Source organism: Alligator mississippiensis, chromosome 1 (genome assembly GCF_030867095.1).
Source record: "Alligator mississippiensis isolate rAllMis1 chromosome 1, rAllMis1, whole genome shotgun sequence".
NCBI classification, from domain to species: Eukaryota; Metazoa; Chordata; order Crocodylia; family Alligatoridae; genus Alligator; species Alligator mississippiensis.
The window spans coordinates 130917398-130940006 of record NC_081824.1 but is presented as its reverse complement, the minus strand read 5'-3'; the positions used below and the strand labels follow the sequence as shown (position 1 = coordinate 130940006).

At 40.4% G+C, this 22609-nt stretch overlaps 1 protein-coding gene across 3 annotated transcripts in view; it reads left to right on the top strand.

Moving 5' to 3' along the window:
• Positions 1-22609, top strand: part of SYNE1 (spectrin repeat containing nuclear envelope protein 1) — a 535576-nt gene that overhangs the window by 448575 nt on the left and 64392 nt on the right. For all 3 annotated transcript variants that reach the window (XM_059714126.1, XM_059714134.1, XM_059714130.1), the window contains 8 exons: positions 2977-3132; positions 7100-7270; positions 8260-8393; positions 10525-10729; positions 12044-12226; positions 13635-13781; positions 18270-18424; positions 18912-19059. In XM_059714126.1, the coding sequence (XP_059570109.1) occupies positions 2977-3132; positions 7100-7270; positions 8260-8393; positions 10525-10729; positions 12044-12226; positions 13635-13781; positions 18270-18424; positions 18912-19059 (1299 nt within the window). The remainder of the gene's footprint in view (positions 1-2976; positions 3133-7099; positions 7271-8259; positions 8394-10524; positions 10730-12043; positions 12227-13634; positions 13782-18269; positions 18425-18911; positions 19060-22609) is intronic.

Here is a 22609-nt window from a genome sequence, read left to right as displayed (position 1 = left end):
ACAGGCCCATAGAGCTTGTGTGAGGAATCAACAGTTAGACTGGATATTGACTTACAAGCAGAGCATGAGTGTGCTGGCAGGGGCCCGATCTTTTCAGACTAATTTGGTTCAGCCAGGTAAATGCAGCAAGTACGTGTGAAATGGTGCAAAATTCCCAACTCTGTGAGCCCAAGGCCCCTAAAAATGTAGTCACTTTCTCTGATACTCAATGTTCTGGACTTGTAAAGAGTCATTTACACATATTGCCATGGGGGGTTTTTTCCTCTTCTGTTCCGTCTCCCAACTATTTCATGGATGGAAAAATGATGACCTTATATTATTTAGGTCTCCAGATGATCTTCATGTTTATAAGTGCTAAAAACCTAGTATTTTTATTTTGCAGTATTTGCTATATTTGTTTATTAAAAAATCTTTCCAGCATACTTGTAGTAAATCCTCCTCTGTTTCTCTGAATGCAGATGATTGATATGCCCAGCCATGCCTGATGATTTTTATGATTTTCTCTCAACAAAAATTGAAACTGAATTAAACTTGTGGTTTCAGTTCAAATCATTTTATTATTTCAACACAATAAAGTAAATAACCTGTACAATGGAACCAGCATGTGTAATTTAGCTCAGCTTAACATAACTGGCAATCTTTGGAACATGGCTCGGGTCCAAAACTAGATCTATTTTATTGCATTTGTAGCTTCTCTGGGTCAGAGATGTCAGCAAATATACTGGGAAGTTACTGCCTGAATAGCAAGGCTTTGATCATTAGGAAAATAAATTGGTTAAGAAATAACTTTATCAGGCTGCCAGACGTCATCAGGTATGTAGTTAAATGAACACAAAAGCTGCAGTTTAGGTATTAACTAGTGCTAATAGTGATCTAGGATGACTTAAATAGTTAAGGGCAACCTTTTTTCATCATGGATCAGAAGCAGGAATGGCTCTTTAATGGAATTATCAGATGAACAGAATAAACAGCTCTGTGTTCTTAGCAAATATTTCTGGCTCCCTGTGAATTCCTGGTGCTGATGCTTTGCCAGTTGTAATTACAAGCAGTCCTTCTTTTTGGAACAGCCACATGTGGACTGGCTCATATTTTGTAATATTAAAATCAGTTGGTTAAAAAAAAGTTTAATTTGCATTGCTAAAAAAGTTGACAGTAAATTGCTTTCACGTCAAAGATGTTAAATGATGCGAGTTTTATTTCAGGTTTATGATCTGAAATAAAAGATTTGAATGACTTACAGCCCCCTTGATACTAAACCACAAATTTGAGTTGGCCTTAAATTCCCTTTGATGGAAATCATGAAAGTTACTCTCAGGAGTATGGGTGGAGGACTAAGATGCTTCTTTTGTGTTTTGTATCTCCCTGTTCACATAATATTGACTGAAATTTCGGGGTTAATACGTAGGCCTGCTGAATTTAATAAATAAAAAACATGTCAAATGCATTGATGGCCATGACCAAACTGCTTTGTACCTTTAATTGCTAAAACAGATAGTGTAAAATTTAAAATAAAAAGGTACAGGAGAAATGGAAAGGATTACACAAGTTAAAAGCAAAAGAAACAGAGCAACATACGTAAAATGATTCAAAATAAACAATGGACTGAACGTCTTATAGATTCATAGAAGTTAGGGTCGGAAGGGACCTCAATAGATCATCGAGTCCGACCCCCTGCATAAGCAGGAAAGAGTGCTGGGTCTAGATGACCCCAGCTAGATACTCATCTAACCTCCTCTTGAAGACCCCCAGGGTAGGGGAGAGCACCACCTCCCTTGGGAGCCCGTTCCAGACCCTGGCCACTCGAACTGTGAAGAAGTTCTTCCTAATGTCCGATCTAAATCTGCTCTCTGCTAGCTTGTGGCCATTGTTTCTTGTAACCCCCGGGGGTGCCTTGGTGAATAAATACTCACCAACTCCCTTCTGTGCCCCCGTGATGAACTTAAAGGCAGCCACAAGGTCGCCTCTCAATTGAGGTCTTCTCACTCAAAACTTAGAATGTGCTTTTGCTTGCTTATGTTATAGGCAAGCAAATTGAGGATTAAATTCTGATCAGGAAACCCTGTTGTTATCAAGAGAGAGCAGACTTTGGTCCTGAATATTCACTTTACCATCTAATAAATAAAGAATATTGTTTTGTCTGATGAAAATTTACAACAATATCACATTTTTTAAAGCTTTGGACATCCCCCTAAAGGAAAAATCTACTTGGGGAAATAAAGGAACAGAAGGTGCAAGGTTTAAGCTTGTACAGTTTCTGCCTGATTAGTCTCTGGCTTGGGCACTATAGAAGGAGTAGGGAGTACAGCCTTAGAACCTAAGATTCATTAAGGAATACAGAGGACAAAATTCCAGGCCTTCCCCAGTGACTTCCTCAGGGCACTGCTTCCAAACATGGTAGGTGTGAAGGTTACTATTGCTCCATCATTCTGTTAGGCCTTGCTTCTCAGAAATGCTCAGGGGCATGTAGAGAGAGCTGTCGCCTTCTTGGTCCTTGTACATTTTGATCCTCCAGTTTATCACAGTTAGAAACTGAAGTGCTCTAGCTTTCTACAACCAGAGAAGATTATGCAGTAGAGCCTCTACAATCCCTTTTTAATAATAACTTAGTGTTCCCAGTGACCAATTGAAAAATACATTAAATGTCTTTAAAATACAGTAAAAACAAGGAAACACTGATTTTTGGGAAACAGGAGTTTTATATTTAACGTTTAGCTTTAAATAATTTGGGGCACTTCTGTGAAAACAAATAGTAATATTAATAGGAGCATGGACTCTGTTAAAATTCAGGGGGGGGGTTTCAAGTACACAGAAAATATTCAATAAAAATTGCTGATTATACTTTACTTAAGGGAATCACAAACATTCAAATGTCCTCTTCCCATTCTTAATGTTGTAGAAGCTGTGGGAATTATGGAGCTTCATCTGATCTGGAAGTATTATCCATCTTTACAAAATTAAAATATACTTTTCTTTCAGGAGTTAGAAGAGTTGATTAAAGGAAAGGAAAAAGAGGTAGAAAAAGTTGAACAGAGTGGGCTGGCCTTAATCCAGAAGAAGAAAGAAGAAGTCTGTGCTACTGTCATGAGTACTTTGCAAGAACTTAACCATTCCTGGGCCAATTTGGATCATATGGTAAGAGAGTGTGGTTTAGCTCACTGAGGAGTAATATATGCTTTCTAACTCTTTTCATGCACAATCCACTTGCCACAATGCAAGGAAATATGTTCTTTGTGGGAATAAACATATGAGAAGCCTGATCAGTATCAGTCCCATCTTTCATGGGATTACATCTATGTAAAATAAATGTAATATTTCTTATTTCACAGAGGTATTAAGTTCTTTTGGTGTTGTTATCTTCAAAGCACTTCTTGGTTCACAAAGGATAAGTTTCAGCATACTGCCATTTACAATTCCCTATTTATAAAGTCAATATGTATAATACAGCCACCAAGCCTATAAATAGAGCTACAGCCAGTATATGAACAGTGAGGGAGAATGGGAAGCAGGGATGGCCATCAGGAGACTGGGGAGTAAGCAGCCTGCCTTTCTGACTAGGACCCCATTCCTGAACAGGGATTGTTAAGGCAGGAACTAGACAAGTCTTATATGCAGCCTGGGGTGCAGGTTGTCTGGAGGCCAGGACCAAAAGCAAGGGTCAGGAGACCTCTAATCATCAGGATCAAAGGAACCGTGCATATTCCCTATCCTTAGTCCTTCAACCAACATACATTTGGCTGGGTAGAAGTTTCTTAAATACCCGAGAAGAGAAGTTTCTTCCAGGCAATGAAAACCATCTATGGTCCCATGGTCTTACTTTTGTGCAATCACATGATGGTTCAGTGCTCCTCAAAGACAATGAATCTATCCAAGCTAAATGGAAATAGCACTCTGAGGCACACCTCAACCATGAGTTGATGGTGATGGATACCACTACTGAGGCTGTCCCTCAACACCCTGAAAGGAAATCCCTTGCCAACTCTCCTACAGTAAAAGAACTCTGGCATGCCATCGAGAAAACCAAGAACAGCAAGGCTAGTGGACCAGGTGAAATTTTCAAGGCTGGCAGCAAGGAACTGGTATTAAGACACCATGAATTTATTCTTTGAATTTAGAACAACAAGGAGATCCTTGGGGCCCTGAGCAATACCAACACTGTGACTATCTTCAAGAAAGGAGATGAGTCTGTGTGTCAGAACTATCAAGTTATTGCCCTTCTGTCCATGGCAGGGAAAATCCTTGCCCACATCCTCCAATGAATATCTTCTGTCTCTTGCTGGGGAAGTCCTGCTGGAATCTCAGTGTGGTTTCAAACTATCCCACAAGGCAGTTGACATGATCTTTGTTGCCTACTGGGTCCAAGTGTTAGGAACAACATCAGGACCTGTATTTGGCCTTTATTGACCTCACTGAGGCCTTTGACTCCACCAATTGCAAAGCCATGTGGAAAGTAGTGGCCTGATTTGGATGCCCTAAAAGGTCCTCAGGCTTCTCCATGACCAGATGACTGTCATTGTTCTTTGTAGTGTATCATAGATAGATTCATTTGTCATCTGAACTGGTGTGAGGCAAGGATAGATCACCAGCCCAAATCTGTCCTCTAGTTTTTTGACCATCATCCTTAGTTTTTATTAAGGACTGCCTCTCTTTTGGAGTCAACATTGAATACCAAATGTACTGAGGGCTGTTCAACTTGGGATGTTTTTGCTTAGAGACTGAAGTATTTAAAACAATCCTCCCTGACCTTCAATACGTCGTTGAGGACTGTACCAGCCTTGTACACTCTAAGGAAAACCTCCAAACTGGGCTGCACCTCTTCAAAAAAGCTTACTGAACTTTGGCCTCTCTCTCAGCAATGACTAAGCTAAAGTGCTCTTTCAACCTAATCTAGGCCATGAATGTGACCCTCAGACCCTGGTCCTCAAATTACCACCAAGGGAAAGACCACAGAGATGGCTGAGGACTTCCTTTACCTCAGTAACCACCTCTCTTGGAAAGTGAACATTGAGGAGATCCAGCACAGGATCCAGTGAACTAGCACCTCCTTCAGGATTTTGTTTCAGTACTACAAGGATACTTTGAAGACATACCTTAAGAAAGGAGATGCCAACATCAAGAAGTGGAAGGGCTCACCTGATTTCAGTGGCACTGCACCTCAAGCAAATGGCAGCCCACTTCAAGGTAAGATCCCTTGCCCTTGAAGAACAGCAAGCAGAGAAAGGAAAAGGAGAGAAATCTAAGCCTAAGGCCTACTCTCCCTGCAGAAATACCTGCAACTTCTGTGGACGGATCTGTGGCTCAAGGATTGGACTCTTAAGTCATCTCAAGACCCATCATCCTTGGATCAAGGGATGCTGATAATGAATGACTTGGGAGCCATTCCCAGGAATCAATCTCAGAGCTCCTCCACACACAACTACAAAGGCTAGCACACCAAGCGGTACACTATTTAATTGAAGTTAGTGCTAGACCCTAGCTGGGAATTAGCCTTAAGCCCCTGACATTGGTGCTTTTATATGCTCACCTCACAAAGCAATCCTGATCCATGCGGCCTGCCAAAATGAGGCACCACTTTAGGTGGATTGTGCAGATGTTCAGAGTAAAAACTATGCTGCTCTCTGATCTCCACTCTTAGCTTCAATCCCTGTATATGGAGCATGGGCCATTGGTTCTGCTCTTTGGCCTTGGCTACTTTGTGATGGGGAACATATTGGCACTATGCATATATATTGTGTATGTATTGCAGAAAAGGATCTGGAGTTTGTGGTAGACTATAAACTGAATACAAGTTACCAATGTAATATTATTGCAAAAAAAACCCTAAGAACATACTGGAATACATTAACCGGAATGCTGTATGCAACATACAGGGATAATTCTTACACTCTAATTAGCACTAGTAAGGCCTCAGCTTGGAGTAGTTTGTCCAGTTTTAGGCACTGTACTTCAAGGAAGGCAAGCACAAATTGAAAAGAGTACACAAGAGAGAGAAAAAATTAGAGGTCTAAAAAACATGACCTGTGAGGGTAGATTGGTAGAAGCAGGAATAATTAGTTTTGAGAAGAAAACACTTAAGGGGGACTTGTTAATAGTTATCAAACAATAAAAGTATGTTTTATATTGATCAACATCCTCTTAATTCTCTATGCCCAGTAGGGACAAGACAGCAAGTAATGGCCTTAAATTGCAACAATGGTGATATAGAATGCATATTAGGAAGAATTTTTGAATTTTGGGAGTAGTTAAACACAGAAACAAAAATGGTAGAGGTTGTACAATCTGTCATTGGAAGTTTTTAAGTGCAGGTTAGACAATTTTTTGATGATCTCATTTTGAGAAAGTGGCTGGATAATATACCTTCCGAAAATCCCTTCTTCTCTGATTCTATGAGGAATAAAATAGTAGGCATCTGAGTTAATACCTCACTAAGATTAATGGGGCAGTTCACACCTCTCAGATGTTTCAAGCTCTCTACAGATTCACTCAGCTGCCTCTACACAGGTAACACTCTGTTCACAGTTATGACATTTACTCCTCAGTCATAAAAACTAAAATTAATTAAAAGCATAAAAGCCAAGCTTCTAGAGAACAAAGCAAAAACTTCAGAAAAAATTCCAGTTCAGGTTCCCCACTGTACTGTATACTGGCTCAATCCCAAATCAGCTTTATCTTGTGAAAAAATATTTTTCTAGTTTATTTATAGATTGCATTCCATGTGCGCATCATTATTAGGGACAACCCCATGTGGTTTACAGACTAAGAGCCCCATTATGTTCAACAGACCCCAAAACCTTTGTGAACTGAGCCCTAAATGCCAAACATCCACTATCTGAAAATCAGGCTCCATAAGATATGCCAAGTTCTGCAACCAAAACTGAGACACCCAAAATATTAATCACACTGAAAATCTTGGCTGAAACTGCTATGTGGAAAGGCTCCACATGAAATTTGTTTGACCAAAGAACAAAAAGCACCAAAGCTGGAGTATGTTTACCTTTTTTTTAATTCACAAGCAAATAAAAGAAATAATTTAAACAAATAGTAAATAGCTCTCACACATTTCATGTTTACCATTTGGGTTTTTTTTCCCCCCTGCCACCAGGTTAGCCAACTGAAGATATTGTTGCAGTCTGTTCTTGATCAGTGGAGCATATACAAAGTGGCCTATGAAGAACTGAATAGCTACCTGATGGAAGTCAGATACTCTTTGTCCCGCTTTCATCTCCTCACAGGTTCTATGGAAGCAGTGAAAGTCCAGGTTGACAACCTTCAGGTGAAAATGAAGCCTCTTGCTATGCTTAAGGAAATATTTGGAGATAAATTCTGTCCTCTGTGCTGACTTGTCAATGTAGCTGACTACCAGTATTGACCCTTAAAATATGGAGACTCATATATGCTGCTAAATTAAAACCTTATGATCTTAACAAACAACTTTGTATAAGTTTCTAATACAGTTGGTCCTAGATACAAAAAAAAAAAAGCAGCATTTGAGTGAAATATTTTTTAATCAAAATATTATTCTCTTAAATTTCAAAGCAGTTCTAATTTCTAGAAGTATATTACTACTAGAAAAAATGAATCTATAAATGTGGAATGACTGTGCAGTGCCAGGGCCTAGCCTCCTTTCCTCCCCCACAAATTGTAGAGAATATAGTTTACTCCCTCCATAGAGCAGGAGGGAGATTATGTGAAATCTCCCAGTTTCCTTCCCAGGGTGTAGTGCCCCTTGCTTATAATCCAGCCTTAAGTAAGCAATTACCATAGCTGTGTATATCCAAGAGTAAGCAGGGATGCTGTCGGGTATGCTCTGCCTTTGTTAAGATGTTAACTCCACTGTTAAAAAGTTTGAGATCCTCTGAGCAGTTTACACATCTGGTCAGTCTAAATAAAATAGTAAAGAATGCCTAAAGGGTAACTGTTTTAACAGGCATGCATTTTCTTGTGTTGCTAAAAAAAATTCTACTTTGTTTTGTACTGCTCATGCTGTTAGGTTCCATAGATTATTCTTCCTTCTCTCTCTCTCTCACTTCCCCCCACTCCCCACCTTCTTTCTTTCACTTTAACTATAGAAAGTTTTATTAGTCCAGTACTTGGCCTTCAGTCAGCTTTCTCTTTCTGGTATGCTAGCACGTACTGCAATCTTTTGATTGACGATGCTACTCAAGAATGTCTTCTTGTTTAAAACATTTTCTAATGCAAAGTTCTTACAGTGTAGGTTACAGTGCTTTCATTTTCTTTTGCCTGTTTTTTTTTTTTATACAGAGCTTGCAGGATGAGTTGGAAAAGCAAGAGAACAGCTTACAGAAATTTGGCTCAGTGACCAACCAGTTATTAAAAGAATGTCATCCACCAGTAACAGAAGTACTTACTGATACTCTGAAAGATGTCAACATGAGGTATGAAAACTGCTTCTGGGTTGAAAAGTAAGGATGCTTTAGGAGGCGGGTGGGGGAGAGAAAATTTAAGTAGTGAGCCGCACTAATTAAAAGCACCCAAACATCATGTATATCACTGTCCCCACACTCAAAAATGGCGGTGAAGCACTTAAGTCATCAAACAAACTGTAGTGTAAAGCGCCTTGCCACCAATTTTCAGCACGGAGACACTGGTACACATGACAGTGGAGGCTGCTGGAGTGCAGTAATTTCCAGTTAATTGAGTCTGCTCTGATGCATTGCATTTACAGCACCTCAGAGCAACCTTGCTTCATATCTACAGGGCCCTAAAATTCTAAGTTAAAAGCTAGTGGTTCACCAAACATAATTTTAAATAGGTTTTGGCTCATCTTACACTTCTTTATTTATTTAAAATAAAATCTTTAAATGTGCTTCTAATTTATTTTTAAATACATTAAAAACATTTTGATTGCTAAAGTCTAGATCAGACTTTATGGAATTCATAAAGGCCTACATTATTTTGTATTTAATTTGCTATTGTGTTGCTCAGTAACATAAATTATGCCCCACAGGGAGGTACTAAAAACTGAGCTCATGAACACACAAAAAATCGACATTAATTCATACCCTAGGAAAGGCACGTGGGCATTGCTTCAAATAAACTTGTATAGATCAGTGCAGACAAGGTTCTTTGGGTGAATCTGATATCTTTTATTAGACGAATTTAAAAAATTGGAAAACAATTATTAAGCAAGCTTTTGGGTTCAAAAACCCTTTGTGACGAACAGCTTTTGAATCCAAAAACTTGTTTAATAATTGTTTTCCAACTATTTAAGTTGGTCTAATAAAAGATATCACCTTAGCCTGACAAAGGGTTTTTGAACATGAAAGCTTGCTTAATAATAGTTTTCCAACTCTTTAAGTTGGTCTAATAAAAGATACCAGATTTACCCAAAGAACCTTGTCTGCCTATGTCCTTAGACCAACATGGCTACAACCTATGCCCCTGTATAGATCAGCACTTCATTCTTGAATATATCTAGAATATTGTGGGTGGTATGGATTATCCTGTCTCAAAGAGAGTACTGCAAAATTTCTAGGTTCCAAACAGGAGTGATAAAAAATTTAATGAAAATTGTTTTCCTTAGAACAGGGATTTGAAACAGTAATGAAAGTCATAGGGCAGGGAATTTCTGTTTTTATTGCCTTAGTACCACAATAAGATGATGGTGGGGGCATCTACACATTCATTAATAGTTACTGCACATTTAATTTAGTACTTATATAATGAAGTATTAAATAAATGTACAGTAAGTGGAATTACTTCACAGTAGCTCCAGCTAACACCTTTTAAGTGACACTACTGTGCATTAGCGTATTAGTACTGTTTGTGCTGTGATGTGCTACTATGCAGTATTATTAGGCTGCAGCACTGTTAGCATCTTGTATAGATGTGCCCAGTGAGTTGAAAGAAGGCAGAGTTGAAAAAGAAGCTAGGAAATGTTTTTTTTCCAGTCTGTGAGATTTAGACTGTATAACTCACTGCTTCTAGGACTTTAACATATCCAGTCCCTTTCTGAACCTTTTTTTTTATATAGATAATCATAGTATATCTCTGGCTATCCAGTCTTAAAAGGGGGATTAAATAGGGGACATAAATACTGTACTTGGGTGCTTCAGCACTTTACTGTGTACTGTTAGTCGTTAGGAAGAGACTCTCCTGAGAGTCAAATTATCCCACACCTGCCTACTGTTGGATTTCTTGATTCTTCTTCTGTTGTATCTCACATTGGCCACTTTTTGGACAAGATGAACTATCCTTCTGAAGCAAAATGGAAATTTGAACAGGCCTGGAATATATGTTCCTCAGGTTTTGTCTTCTGTTTCATTTGTTTCAGGAAAGTTGTGCCACCCTTTACTTTAAAAAAAAAACGAAGATGATGATGACAGTTTAAAACCATATCAGTTTGTATAACTTGATTTAAGTTAGTGACCTCTTGCACACCATTATTTATCAAAGTAATAGACTGGTCTTATTCCTCTCATAAGCCTGCAAAGAGCATGCAACGGTTACTTCCCTGTAGTTCTGTTAACTCGCATGATTTGACTATCCATTTGATTTTTCAACCAGGTGGAACAACCTTCTGGAAGAACTTGCAGAGCAACTGCACTCCAGTAAGGCTCTGCTTCAACTATGGCAGAAATACAAAGACCATTACAGCGAGTGCTCTTCAAAAGTCCATCAGTATGAGAACCAGACCAATGACCTGCTGAAGAAAGCCACTAACAAGGATATAGCTGATGATGAAGTCACTGTTTGGATTCAGGATTGCAATGTATGTTGAGCAGATCAGTATTTTCTTTTTATTCTATGGTCTAAAATTGCTTTGTAGTTTCTGATATTGACCAATCTACTCAGGCTTCTTCAATATTTGTTTTCAGCACTTGTATGTAAGTATAGTATTTTTTGTTCACTGAAGAATCCCTCAGGTATCCAAGTGTGGGCCTTAGATCTGCTAACCAAAGCACTATTAGACATCATGCCAAAATGATCTATTCTGCCTTTCCTGATCCCAGGGTACTGAGTCAGTCGTATTGAGCTCCTTAGATTTTTACATGCATCCTCTCACTTTGTTCCTCATCCTTCTCTTTGTTATTTTTTTTCTATTTGTGGCTTAACACCACAGTGAAAACAGATTAATTATCTTTAGGTCCAATCATGCAGTCTCTGCTTATCCACATGACCCTTACTCATACAAGTAGTCCCATAGACTTCTATGGGCATCACCAGGCTTTGAGCTTGCCCATCTACTCAAAGCTGTCAGGTTTTTTTCAGGCAGAAAAGAAGAGATGAGTCCAAAGTCTCTGCTCCATCCAACCTTTTCCTCCATGTGAAAGGGAACCATATATTTTGTTGCAGCCTTAAGATTCTGCCCCTTCACCAAATTATTCACATGTCAAGGCAAAGCCTTACATTTTCTCCTCAACTTAAACTTTTTTTTCCATGTTTAGTTCTCTTAGTCCATTGTATGACTGTTCATAATTAAGCTCTTTCTTTTTTCAGTCAGTTCAACATTAATGAACAATTTACGGGAAACAAAAATTGCACTCATGAGCGTCACAGTCATTTGCTGCCATAAGAAACTTCCAACCAGAGAAGCAGCATTCTCTTTTCCTGCACTGATATTAAATCCTTTTGCCTTGTAGAATTTTTTCATGAAAAATAAGAGAGTAAAATCTCTTTGGTATATTTTACTAATGGATTGGTTCAGCAAGAATGGGGGATTCGCTCAGATTTGAACAGATTAATAAACATCTCTACTGCTAGAAAAGATGCTACATCAACTTATCTTCAGTTCTCAAAACTTGCTCAAAGATAACTAATCATCTGTCAGCTCATTCCCAGGCTTTTGAACATATGTATTTCATCACATTCTTTCCTTTAAATTATTTTCCACACTAATTTAAGCCAGGTAAGAGTTGCAAAAGGTTTCTGCAGTAGAGTATAGTACTAACTATGTTTAAGTTTAATCATTCTTTTTATTCCCGTGAATTCCATGTCAAGTGTTTAGGCCCCCTTTCTTCTCAGCCTCAGCTGTTAACTTTTTAAAGTGATTTTCAAGTTTGTGTTTGCTTATGTCTTACTGTAGGACCTGCTCAAAGGCCTGAGGACAGCTCAAGATTCTCTCTCAGTTCTCCATGACTTGGGAGACCAGCTTAAAAAACAAGTGGAGATTTCTGCAGCAGCAGCCATCCAGTCTGATCACCTTTCTCTGAGTCAAAACTTGTCAGCCTTAGAACAGGCTCTTGGCAAGCAACAGGCTATACTTCAGGTACAGATAATTTGTTCATATTCCTTAGTTCTGACAGTCCCATTCTATCTGCAAAAATATGCACTAGGCAAACATGCACAAAGTGCGCCAAAAGAAATCTGTGCTGTATACACAAGAGCAATTTGTAGGCAGTAATGTACTATGTGTAGTATGCAGTCAAAGGAGGGAGAAGTAAATGTGCTCAAACTCCTTGAAGGAAACTGGGGAGGTAATCAGGTAATGGAAAAGGAAAAGACATCCGTGAAAAGTGCTGAATGTTGCCATGGGAATCTAGAAGATCCATAGTAATTGTAGCTATTAGGTACCAAGAAAACATCCAAAAATGATCCTTCCTCCCAGTTATTAACAACTCCTCACATTTAAGTCCATAAGAGCTTTTACCATTGCTTTGGAAAAAAAAAAAGAGTTAGGCTGCAATCCCACTTTTCAAATCTGTAAAGGAATCGATAAAGAGTCTGTGTTCATCACTCAATTTTCAATGACATGGAGAATATCCAGGGCCACTGTTGACTAAAAGTAAGGGTTCATAGCCATAACACAGAAAACCTAAAACAGTCATCTGTTCAGATGACTTAGTGGCATAACTGAAGGAATTGAACACGCCTAGAAGGCGCTCATATTTTTTTTTAAAGATCAAGCAAAAATAAAAACTAAAATCATAGAAGATTTTGTAACCATATGAAATGTAACTGCAACCAATATTTATTTTTGTTACAAGCACATCTTAAGCAGCATATTCAGTGTCACTGATGTCTTGAAATAATTTTAATTGCAGCTCTCTTATTTGGTCCTTACACGAGTAAATTATTAGTAATATATTCCGTTCTTTTTAAATGAGCCTATGCATGTGATTTTATTAAAATCAACCGTTGCATGAGGTTTAAAATATTAAACAATGCTGTTTATAATCCAGAGGCTCTTGAAAACCCTGGAAACCACCCCTATTTTTTTAATAACTATTTGTAACTTTCTTGAACTTCTAATTCAGCTGACTGATTTATAAAATCCCTGAGAATTAAATATATACCTTTGACCATTTTCATCAAAGTACTTAAGCATGTGCCTGGGTGCTTTTTTGAATGAGTACTTTAAGAGCAAATGGTATAATTGTTTCCCGTGGCCAGTTTTTTTCCTATGTAGCAAAAAAAAAAATTTAAACTGGACTTTCAAAAATAATTCAGACTTTACCATGAAAGCACCAGCACTACCATCAGCATCACCAAATACTAGCTCCACTGTAAAAGAACAAAACAAAAACAAACAACTGTCATGTTGCTACCAATGAGAAGCACTATTGCAGGAGTTTGTGAACATCAGAATGGGAATTAGTGACTGAGTGATGACTAGCTACATGATAGTTATACAATCAGATGTAGGCTTTTAAACACTGGGTTCTTTTGTACTGAAGACTGGCATTCTGGACTACGAGACATTTGCCAAGAGTCTGGAAGCTCTGGAGGCCTGGATAACAGAAGCTGAAGAAGTGTTGAAAGGACAGGACCCTACTCATTCATCAGACCTCTCCACAATTCAGAACAGGATGGACGATCTCAAAGTGAGTGACTAATATTGACAGCATTGCATTACATTATCGTGCTAGGTTGATTAATTTATAACATGATATAGTTGTATTTAACCAAATCCAAGATGACTTTGAATTTAAAACAACTTCCCAAAAATTAGATTTTATATAGGGAAAATTTTTAAATTTGTAATAATTTTTCATGTATGGAATCTAAGTATTGGAGGGTCATCTTAAATTCATCCTCCCCAGCACCACAGTGGGGAAAGCAGGTGCAGGGTAGCAGGCCGACCCCACCATTTGTACTCCCTGCAGCCTGTGCCCCTGCTGCCCCCTGGTAGTGCTCCTGTTGCCTGTCCCCTGCCCCCTGCAGTCTCTGCTCCTTTCTGTAGCCTCTGCTCCTGCCTGCTTCCCCAGCCTCTGCCCCTATCCACTCTGCAGCCTTTGCCCCCTGCCTGCTTTTCACAGCCTCTGCTCCCTACCTGCCCCCTGCAGCAGCCTCTGTCCCTTCCCCCCCTCCCCATGCTACTTACTGTCAGGCACACTCCGGTTCCATTCCCTTCCAGGCCCAGAGCACATGCAAGCTCTGGCACCTGCCTCCTGCTGCTGTGTAGCCATGCAGGGGCTGCAGCTTGCATGCGCTCCATGGTTTGGAGAGAATGGAGCCAGAGTTGGAGCTATGCCTGACCTTAAGCAGCAGAGAGGCAGGCTGTCAGGGGAGAGGGGCAGGCGATTGCTGCAGCTCTGACTTTGGCCCCAACTTGGGCTCAGGGCCAGAGTTGGAACCACAGCAGCCACCTGACCCCCTCCTCTTCACCTTGTACTTGAATCCAAGGGCAAGTTTTCCCCCCATGTTGAATGGGAGGAAAAACTCATCTTGGATTCAAGTCAATATGATATATGCATAAGATGCAAATGTGTGTTCGCTTAACATTAAACATGTGAAAAGCTCATATGCACAAGACAGAAAAACTAAAATTAATTCTGACAATCCAGCCTTAAATTTCTTCATTGTACCTCTATGCAAAGATGATATGGATAGGTAAACTGGCTGGAATAAAACTGTACTAAAATAGTATTTGAGCCAAACAGTTTAGAAAAGGTCAGCGATTTTCTTTACTTGCTTTGTTCTCTACATTTTACTACACGTATGCAATTCTTGGTTGGAACCCAGCACGGGAAACACAAAAGCTGAAATACCAGGTGTAACAGGTGCCTGGCCCCAGGGGTGGCCATGACACCACCTGCTGGTCATGCCGCTCCTGCTTCACCCTGACTTTCTGGGTCCCAACCCCTTCTTCCCGCCTACCACACCTTGCTGTAAATATTTAACTTGGAAAAGGGAGGCTGCCCAGAGATCCCCAAGCAAGCCCTTCTACACCAACAAGCTATACTGTAGCAAGGTAATTGCTTTAAGGGCTAATTTTGTGTTTTCCGACCTCCCCTGTAACCATGCCCATTAGGTGCGTGTGAAGCAGGCCCTATTCGATTAGTATTCGGATTTGGCCTGAATTGTTGATTCAGATCACTGTCCCTGATTCAATTTGGCCGTATCCAAATCTGAAGATTCGATGCTGATTTGGAGAATCAGCGATTCGGCCATACATACAGCTTTAAAAGTTTTTTCTACATATCTTGAGGTACCAGCATGGCTTGTGACCACTGTGATGGTGGGGTGGATGGAGCATCCCATAGGAGTGCGAGGGGGGCCCTCCATGTGCTTGGTGGTGAACCTTGAAGCTCCTGGCCTAGAAGGCTGCAGTGGACTTCTGATCCACTTCTGGGCCTGCCAGGGAGCATGCTGGGGGGCCCCCTGCACTCCCCCGGCTCAGTGACTGGCCACAAGGGGATCCCAGGTGCCCCTTCAGACCCAGGAGACACCAGTCACCAAGCCAGAGACACGGGGGGGAGGAGGGCCAGCACGCTCCCTGGTGGACCCAGAAGTGGACCAGAAATGCTTCTGGTCCACTTCCGGGTCTGCTGCTGAGTGCACTGGGAAGCCCTCATGCTTCTGTGGAACGCTCCATGCACCCCACCATCGCAGCATTCACAAGCCCCTGCTACCTAGAGGTATGTAGAAAAAACATTTAAAGCGGTGTCTATGTCCGAATCACCAAATCTCTCTCTTCGGAGGTTCCAATTCAATTTGGAGAGATTAAAGGGTCTCCAGATTTGATTCGGAGATTCGCCCACCAAATTAGTCCAAATCTCCTCCAAATCGAATCAGAGACCAAAGCTTCGCACCGCCCTAATGCCCATGCCTTACAGATGTTACCATAAATCATCCACTGGGCCTGATAGCCCTATCTGTCAATCAGTTAATAACCTTAGCTGCTGAGCCCTGGTCCCAGCAAGGCTTTCTTCTCTCTGGGCCACTGGCCCTGGTCTGCTTTCTGTCTGCCCTAGGCTTCAGCCCCTCTCCAGGCTTTAGCCCCTCTTGGCTTAAGCCTGATTGTCTGTGTCCTCCTTACTGTGGCCTAAGCCTTCTGCACTCTGGGCCCCTGGCCTTGTCTCTGCTCAGGCTAGACTTCTCTCTCTCTCTCTCTCTCCTTTCTTCCTGGTTACTACCTGTCTGCATCTTGCCCAATCCCTGGCAGCAAAGCAATTGCATGCCACTTAGACACTGCTACCACCTCCTCCTGCCCAGTAGTCCCAAACCAAGCCACCAGTCTAAAATCCGAAATGGAAAACAAGCATCCCAGCTATAACTGAAAGACTGCAAGCCTATGGGCTGTATAACAAGTTTTCCCTCTGCCCTGGCAACCCTTGAGCGCCTTACTTGCTCCACCATGGAAGCACAGGAGTCATCTGGGTACTCCCCTGTAGCTGTCCGTACCAGGAGCTCCTTCCCCTGCATCTTGCTGGGCCAGACTGCCTGATTGAGCTCAGCCACTGGCTTTATGTGCCTCCTCAGTGCTGCCCCATCCCCCGTTATGTGACTGCAGGCACTCACAGGTATGTTCCCCTTCTTGTGCCTGATGACCTGTCCACTCTGCCTGGTAGGGCTTAGCTTCGCTGTTTGCAGCCCTTTGTTTCTGAGCTGCTTCCCTGTCTGCCTTGGCACAGTTCGCTACCCTGTCTCCACTCCCTGGGTGAGTTTCCCTCCTGGGATTGACCTCTGTGTAACTAGCAGTCTATTTGTGGACAGGCAGCTTATTAGCGGTTAGCCAGCTTCCTAGCTGCCAGCCCTCCTTGATTTAGCTCAATCTGCTAGTTTCCTCTTATAGTAACAGGAGCCTGGAAGCCGTAAGTACTGGGCAGCCCATGATTTTTTCCATATAAATTTTTCAAAGAAGAGATTCAGATAAGATTGACTTCAGGTATCCAAAAGTTTGGATAATTACCCAGACTGAATCACCAAACATTTGAAGTTCCCAACCCATTAATCTAGTATTGGATATTGTGTGGTATATGTTTTAGGGCCTTCCATATATGAGCACCATATGGCAAGAAAATATTGGTCTCCCAGGATTTTTTTTAATATCCTTTATTTTAAAATTCCTCAGGAGAATGTTTCAATAGATATATAAAATACATTAGTGATTCCCAAATCAGTGATGTATTGCACATCTTAATCCAAAACCAATTCTGAGATCTCAAAGATTGATGCTGAATGTGCATACTATACTAGGATTCTGTGTAATAGAACCCCTATGGAAAATGTACTTGAAGCATACATTTTGGGGTAGATCCAAACTTCCCCAAGTTATTTTTGGTGGGTTCAGATTCCTACTTTAGGCCTGGTTCTACCTCATTAAGTATTGCACTTTTTTAAACATATGTTGTCTCATTCCATGTATTATTTTACTAACGTAATCATATACTCATTTCAGATACCTTAATTAAAATGACTGTTCATATATACTATTAATTATACAGTATAACCTGTAATATATTGTAGTTTTAATGGTTTGATTATTTATTTCTTCCTCAGGGTCTCTCACCACCACAACCTGTTTTTTTCTCACTTTGTCCCCTTCATTTTCCTTTCACCAAAATTAGCTTACAAAACTGTTCTCCATCATGGATGCACTGATCAATATAAAATGATACCTCTTGCATGATAAGAGCATAACTTTTGGGCATGATTAAACTGCAAAAATGAATTTTAAAAGACCTTTCCATTTGGGTTCACTAACCCAGCATTTCATGTTAACCAACCTGAGATAAAAACATGCTTTTTTTCAATGTGGAGATGCCCTTTGAAGTGCCCTCCTTCTTTGGCAACTCAGATGTGTAAATCCCAAGTCTGGCAAAATATTTAAGTAAATATTTAACTTAACTTAAAACATGAACAATTCCTCATGCTTATTTAAGCATGTGATTAAGTGGTTTGCTGGATTGGAGCCTTTGAGACCAGGACCTAGTCTGCCTGGTAACACAGAGCATTTACCAAAAGGTGGCAATCCAGGCTGTTCCAGTATTTTTTTGGCTTGGAGCTATTGCATAATTTTCCAGATTACAGCATCATTATTACTAAATTTTTTTCACAGTTAATGCTTTCTTTGTCACTTGTTGCAGAGCCAGATGTTAAAGTTCAGCAGCATGGCACCAGATTTAGACCGTCTGAATGAGCTGGGTTACAGACTACCTCTGAATGATAGAGAAATCAAAAGGATGCAGAATTTGAACAGGCGCTGGTCTGTTATCTCCTCACAAACCACAGAGCGATTCAGGTGGGAGCAGCTAGAGGGCCATATATTACTCTGGGTTAGTCATCTTTAGCTGGAATTGGTAGTTTAATGCATGGCATGTGAAACTTACGTTACAGATATTTTATTAATAAAAGCTACTTTCCTTTGAGATAACTAGGACCCTCTGTTTATAAAGAAACCATGAGCTTGTCACTCTACATTGAGCACAGAGGCTGCTTTGTAGAGGGAATGGCACTAAAAGGAAAGTGTTGGTGCTTTTGAATACAAGATAACATTTACAGTGGGGAAATTGGCACTACTGCTTTACATGTAGATTAAATAGATAGGAAAGCAGATGTACACATGTGTTTTGTGTGCACTTTGGTAAAAAAAAAAAATTTTCAAGGATAAAGCAGCACATGAGTTTTAATTAGATCTGTTGAAATAGCTCTTCAAGAAACCACTTCAGCTTTTTGTTTGGGTGTGTGAGAGCTGGAGACCTTACTGAATCAATCTTTCATCTTTTCAGTAAGCTACAGTCTTTCTTGCTGCATCACCAGACCTTCTTAGAGAAATGTGAGACTTGGATGGATTTCCTGATTCAGACTGAGCAGAAGCTGGCTGCAGAGATTTCAGGAAACTACCAGAGTCTTTTGGAGCAGCAGAGGGCACATGAGGCAAGTTACAACAAATGGACTCTGCTGAGCAATATTTTACTTTATCCTGAAATTGGTGATCTCTGTAACTACTGAAAATCAAAAAGGTCAAAAATCCATTTGAGCCTAGTAGCCCAATGGGCTAGCATGGGTAAGACCCATCAGTTTCCCAACAGCATGCAAAGGAGTATGTCTAGCATCATATCTCTCTTTTTTGATAAGCAAGTCAGAATGACCAGGTTATTTACAGCTGGTTAAATGGGACCAGTCTTTGGCATGTGTGTAAAGGGTGGTGCAAACAAACACTTCTGGAGCCATAAGAAGACATCATAACTGTTCTGCCACTATGCACCTCCCCGCTGAAAATATTGTATCTTAATAACCGAAGCAGAAGAGTATATAAACAAGTAGATCTATTATTCAAGTGTGTGTGTAACCTTTACTTCCAAGTTTCCAGATCTCATATGTTGCTTTTTTGACCATGTGCATGCCACTGTAGGTTCCCACATACTCTATGCAGCAAAAAGATTTCATCAGCAGCACCTATTCAGTCCCTTCATACGTCCTATCTTCATGCACCTTGTCGTCTTAACCAACCTGAGAGAGAGCTTCTATTTCACTCTCCTCTTTTTTGTCACCATAATATATGGTACCAACTGACTTTAACCCCAAGTCATCTTGATCTCTATTATTAGTAGGAGATCAAGTACTGACGTTCAAGCACAGGGGTGGTCCCCCTGCCCCAGGGGTGTGGGGAGACCTCCAGGGCCAGAGGATCACTGCACAGGTGACCCCTCCCCTCCCCTCCCTAGGAGTGCGGGAAACCCCTGGGGCCAGTGGACTGTTACAGGGGTGATCCCCCTATCCTGGATGTTTTGGGAAACCTCTCAGGCAGGAGGATTGCCACATGGGCAATACTAAAGTGTTGAAATTTTCCCATACCTGAATACCTTGCTCATAAAAGACAGTTTCTTTGAGCAGTGAATATCATCTCAACAAGAATCTTTAATTGAAATCAGGTCCTCGTATCTCCAGTATAATCTTGCTTTTGTTTTCTGTCACATGGTATCATGCATACAGGTGTGAGCTCACAAGTAGCTTCATTTTCATTTTCTGCAGTCATGTCTCAAATGGGTTTTCATTCCAGGCAAGCACAGTCTAAGCCAGCTGACTATTTTAAGAGATGTACGAGCCCTTAAAGGAATCGTGAAAGAACACAGCTAGTGTGCATTGGAATGCTCTCCTTTATTCTAGTCTCAATGAAAATAATAGCACTAGGTTCATCTTTAATTGGATAGGTGGCACAGGTAATTCAGGGCACCTGGACTCCATGGTAGCTGCTACTCCACTTTACTAAGGTACAGACACAGAACATTTCTAACATTTCCTTCCTTTTAATCTCAGACTAGTTCTGAATCTCATAGTATGATCTGTGCAATTTGTTTATGATTTAATAAACAATCAAGAGGAAGCCTGATCCTCCCAGTTATATGCCAAGGAGATAAACTGCTGCAGTTGAAATATACTGCATCGGATCACCCAGCAGTACTTACTGGGAGTCCAGAAGGCTCATGCTGACATTGCTGCAGAGGTCAGGAATGGGGGCTGCATACTGTAGTAGTACATTTGGTATTCCAACAATGGAATCACTTTTCCATTGGCTGTTTGCATCCAGCATTAACAAGAAATGTTATCATGATTTTTGTTCCATGTCCAATCTAAATCAAGGCTTATTAGGAGATGCCTTTATGATTCTGTTGTGTAATCAGCTGAAAATGTCCTTTTTTACTCACCGTTAATGCCAAGAGTTCTGAAAAGGGGTCAGACAACTCTCACAATAATCAGTTCCTATGCAGTGAATGCAGTTTTGTTTTGAAGCTTTTTCAGGTGTCCACCAGCCCTCCCATACATTATCCTCTCAGGACAAATCTCCCATCTTGGGATAGAGGGAAGCCTTATCATCCCTTCGCATAATAAGGTGTTTGGATGTCTAATTTGGAAATGTATTTTGTTCACTGCTACTTCTACTCTTCTTATCCAGCCACAGAAAGGAGTTTACAAGACATGCATACATTTCCAAATGTATTCCACTTTTCTCCCCTTCAGTCAACATTACTGGGTATATTATAACTGCATCTTGTCACTGAACTCTGAGAACCACTCCTTCAGTTCTGTTAGTCTCTTTAGTTATCAGCTACAAATGCCTTTGACAACTCCACATCCTTGCATATCCAGCTGCCTCAAAATTTCTCAGAGAGTTTATAAAGGAATTTCCCCCCAAGTATTAAAATCTCCATTTTGAGATCTCAGTTCAGTATTTGCATCTGTAATGAAACCTCCATTTTACCTGTTAAACATGCTTGCTACTTCATCTTTCTGTGAAAGTCACCTGTCTTAGGGCTTTAATGTCTGCTAAGATGGTAGGGGAGTCAGGAGTTTTATCTTATATCTGACCATTTCTATATTCTTTTTCATCACAACAAGGCCCAGTTAAATGAGCCCAAAATTTTTCACCAAAGCAGTTTCGAAATAACACATTAACACATTTCATATTATTTCATTAATGATGTTTGTCCCAAAGCTCTATTGCATATATTCTCCATTCCTTAGATATTAATAAGGCCTTTACCCTTTTTATTTACCCAATATTAAATCCTTCAGGCTGTTCCCTAGGTTATTCTGCCAAGTGAATAGGAGATGATGCAATCCCCATGCATGCTGTCAAACTGGATCTCAAACTATATCCAACTTTGTCTTGGCCTTTCTTATAATCTGACTCGTACCATAGGTAATTCTATTACAGCCCTAGCTGCCTTAAAAATATGTGCAGAGCAGTGACTGGGTTTCCAGTCATTCTCTTTTCCAGAAGCTATACATTAATTCAAGCATCTATATCGAACACCTCTTTTGGTAAGACAGTCCTATTGCCAGTTCCTCTTTAAGCCTCCAGGCACTAACCATCTGATTCATACTGTTTAGTAATCTCCCATGGTGGAATTCACATGGGTACAAATGTTCGAAGAGGAAAGGGAAAAGTTAGTTACCAGTTCAGTAATTGAAATGTTGTGTCACTATGATCATTCCAACACTTTCCCTCTGCTTTTCCTTTCTGCTTCAAATTCATCTGCTACAAAATGTTGGAACCTGTGGCAGCAGAGGAAGTGGAATGATCATTGTTATTACCCCATTCTATATATCCTCTGTTTAATGCACAAGGATAGCTAAGCCACATGTTCAATTCACATGGACAGTTCTGGCAAAATCTCTAGTCTCAAATTCATAGGGTGATAGCATACCCACAAGCACACAGGCACAGCACATCACAAAGTCGTGTGATTACTGAGAAGATAAGTAACTTTTCTTTTACAGGACTGTTTCTTGGTTTTAACTTTTTTTTTTTTAATTTGTAAGTCGCACAACATTTATTCACGACAATCTCTTAAATCCCACTATTCCCATGGACCATCCCAGCCACTCTGTTCTACTCCTACCCTGTTAGGCTAAGACTGAACTGGTAGGAATTCTGTACTTGCATCAATTTCTTCATGATTTTTTTGAAATTTGCTGGCTT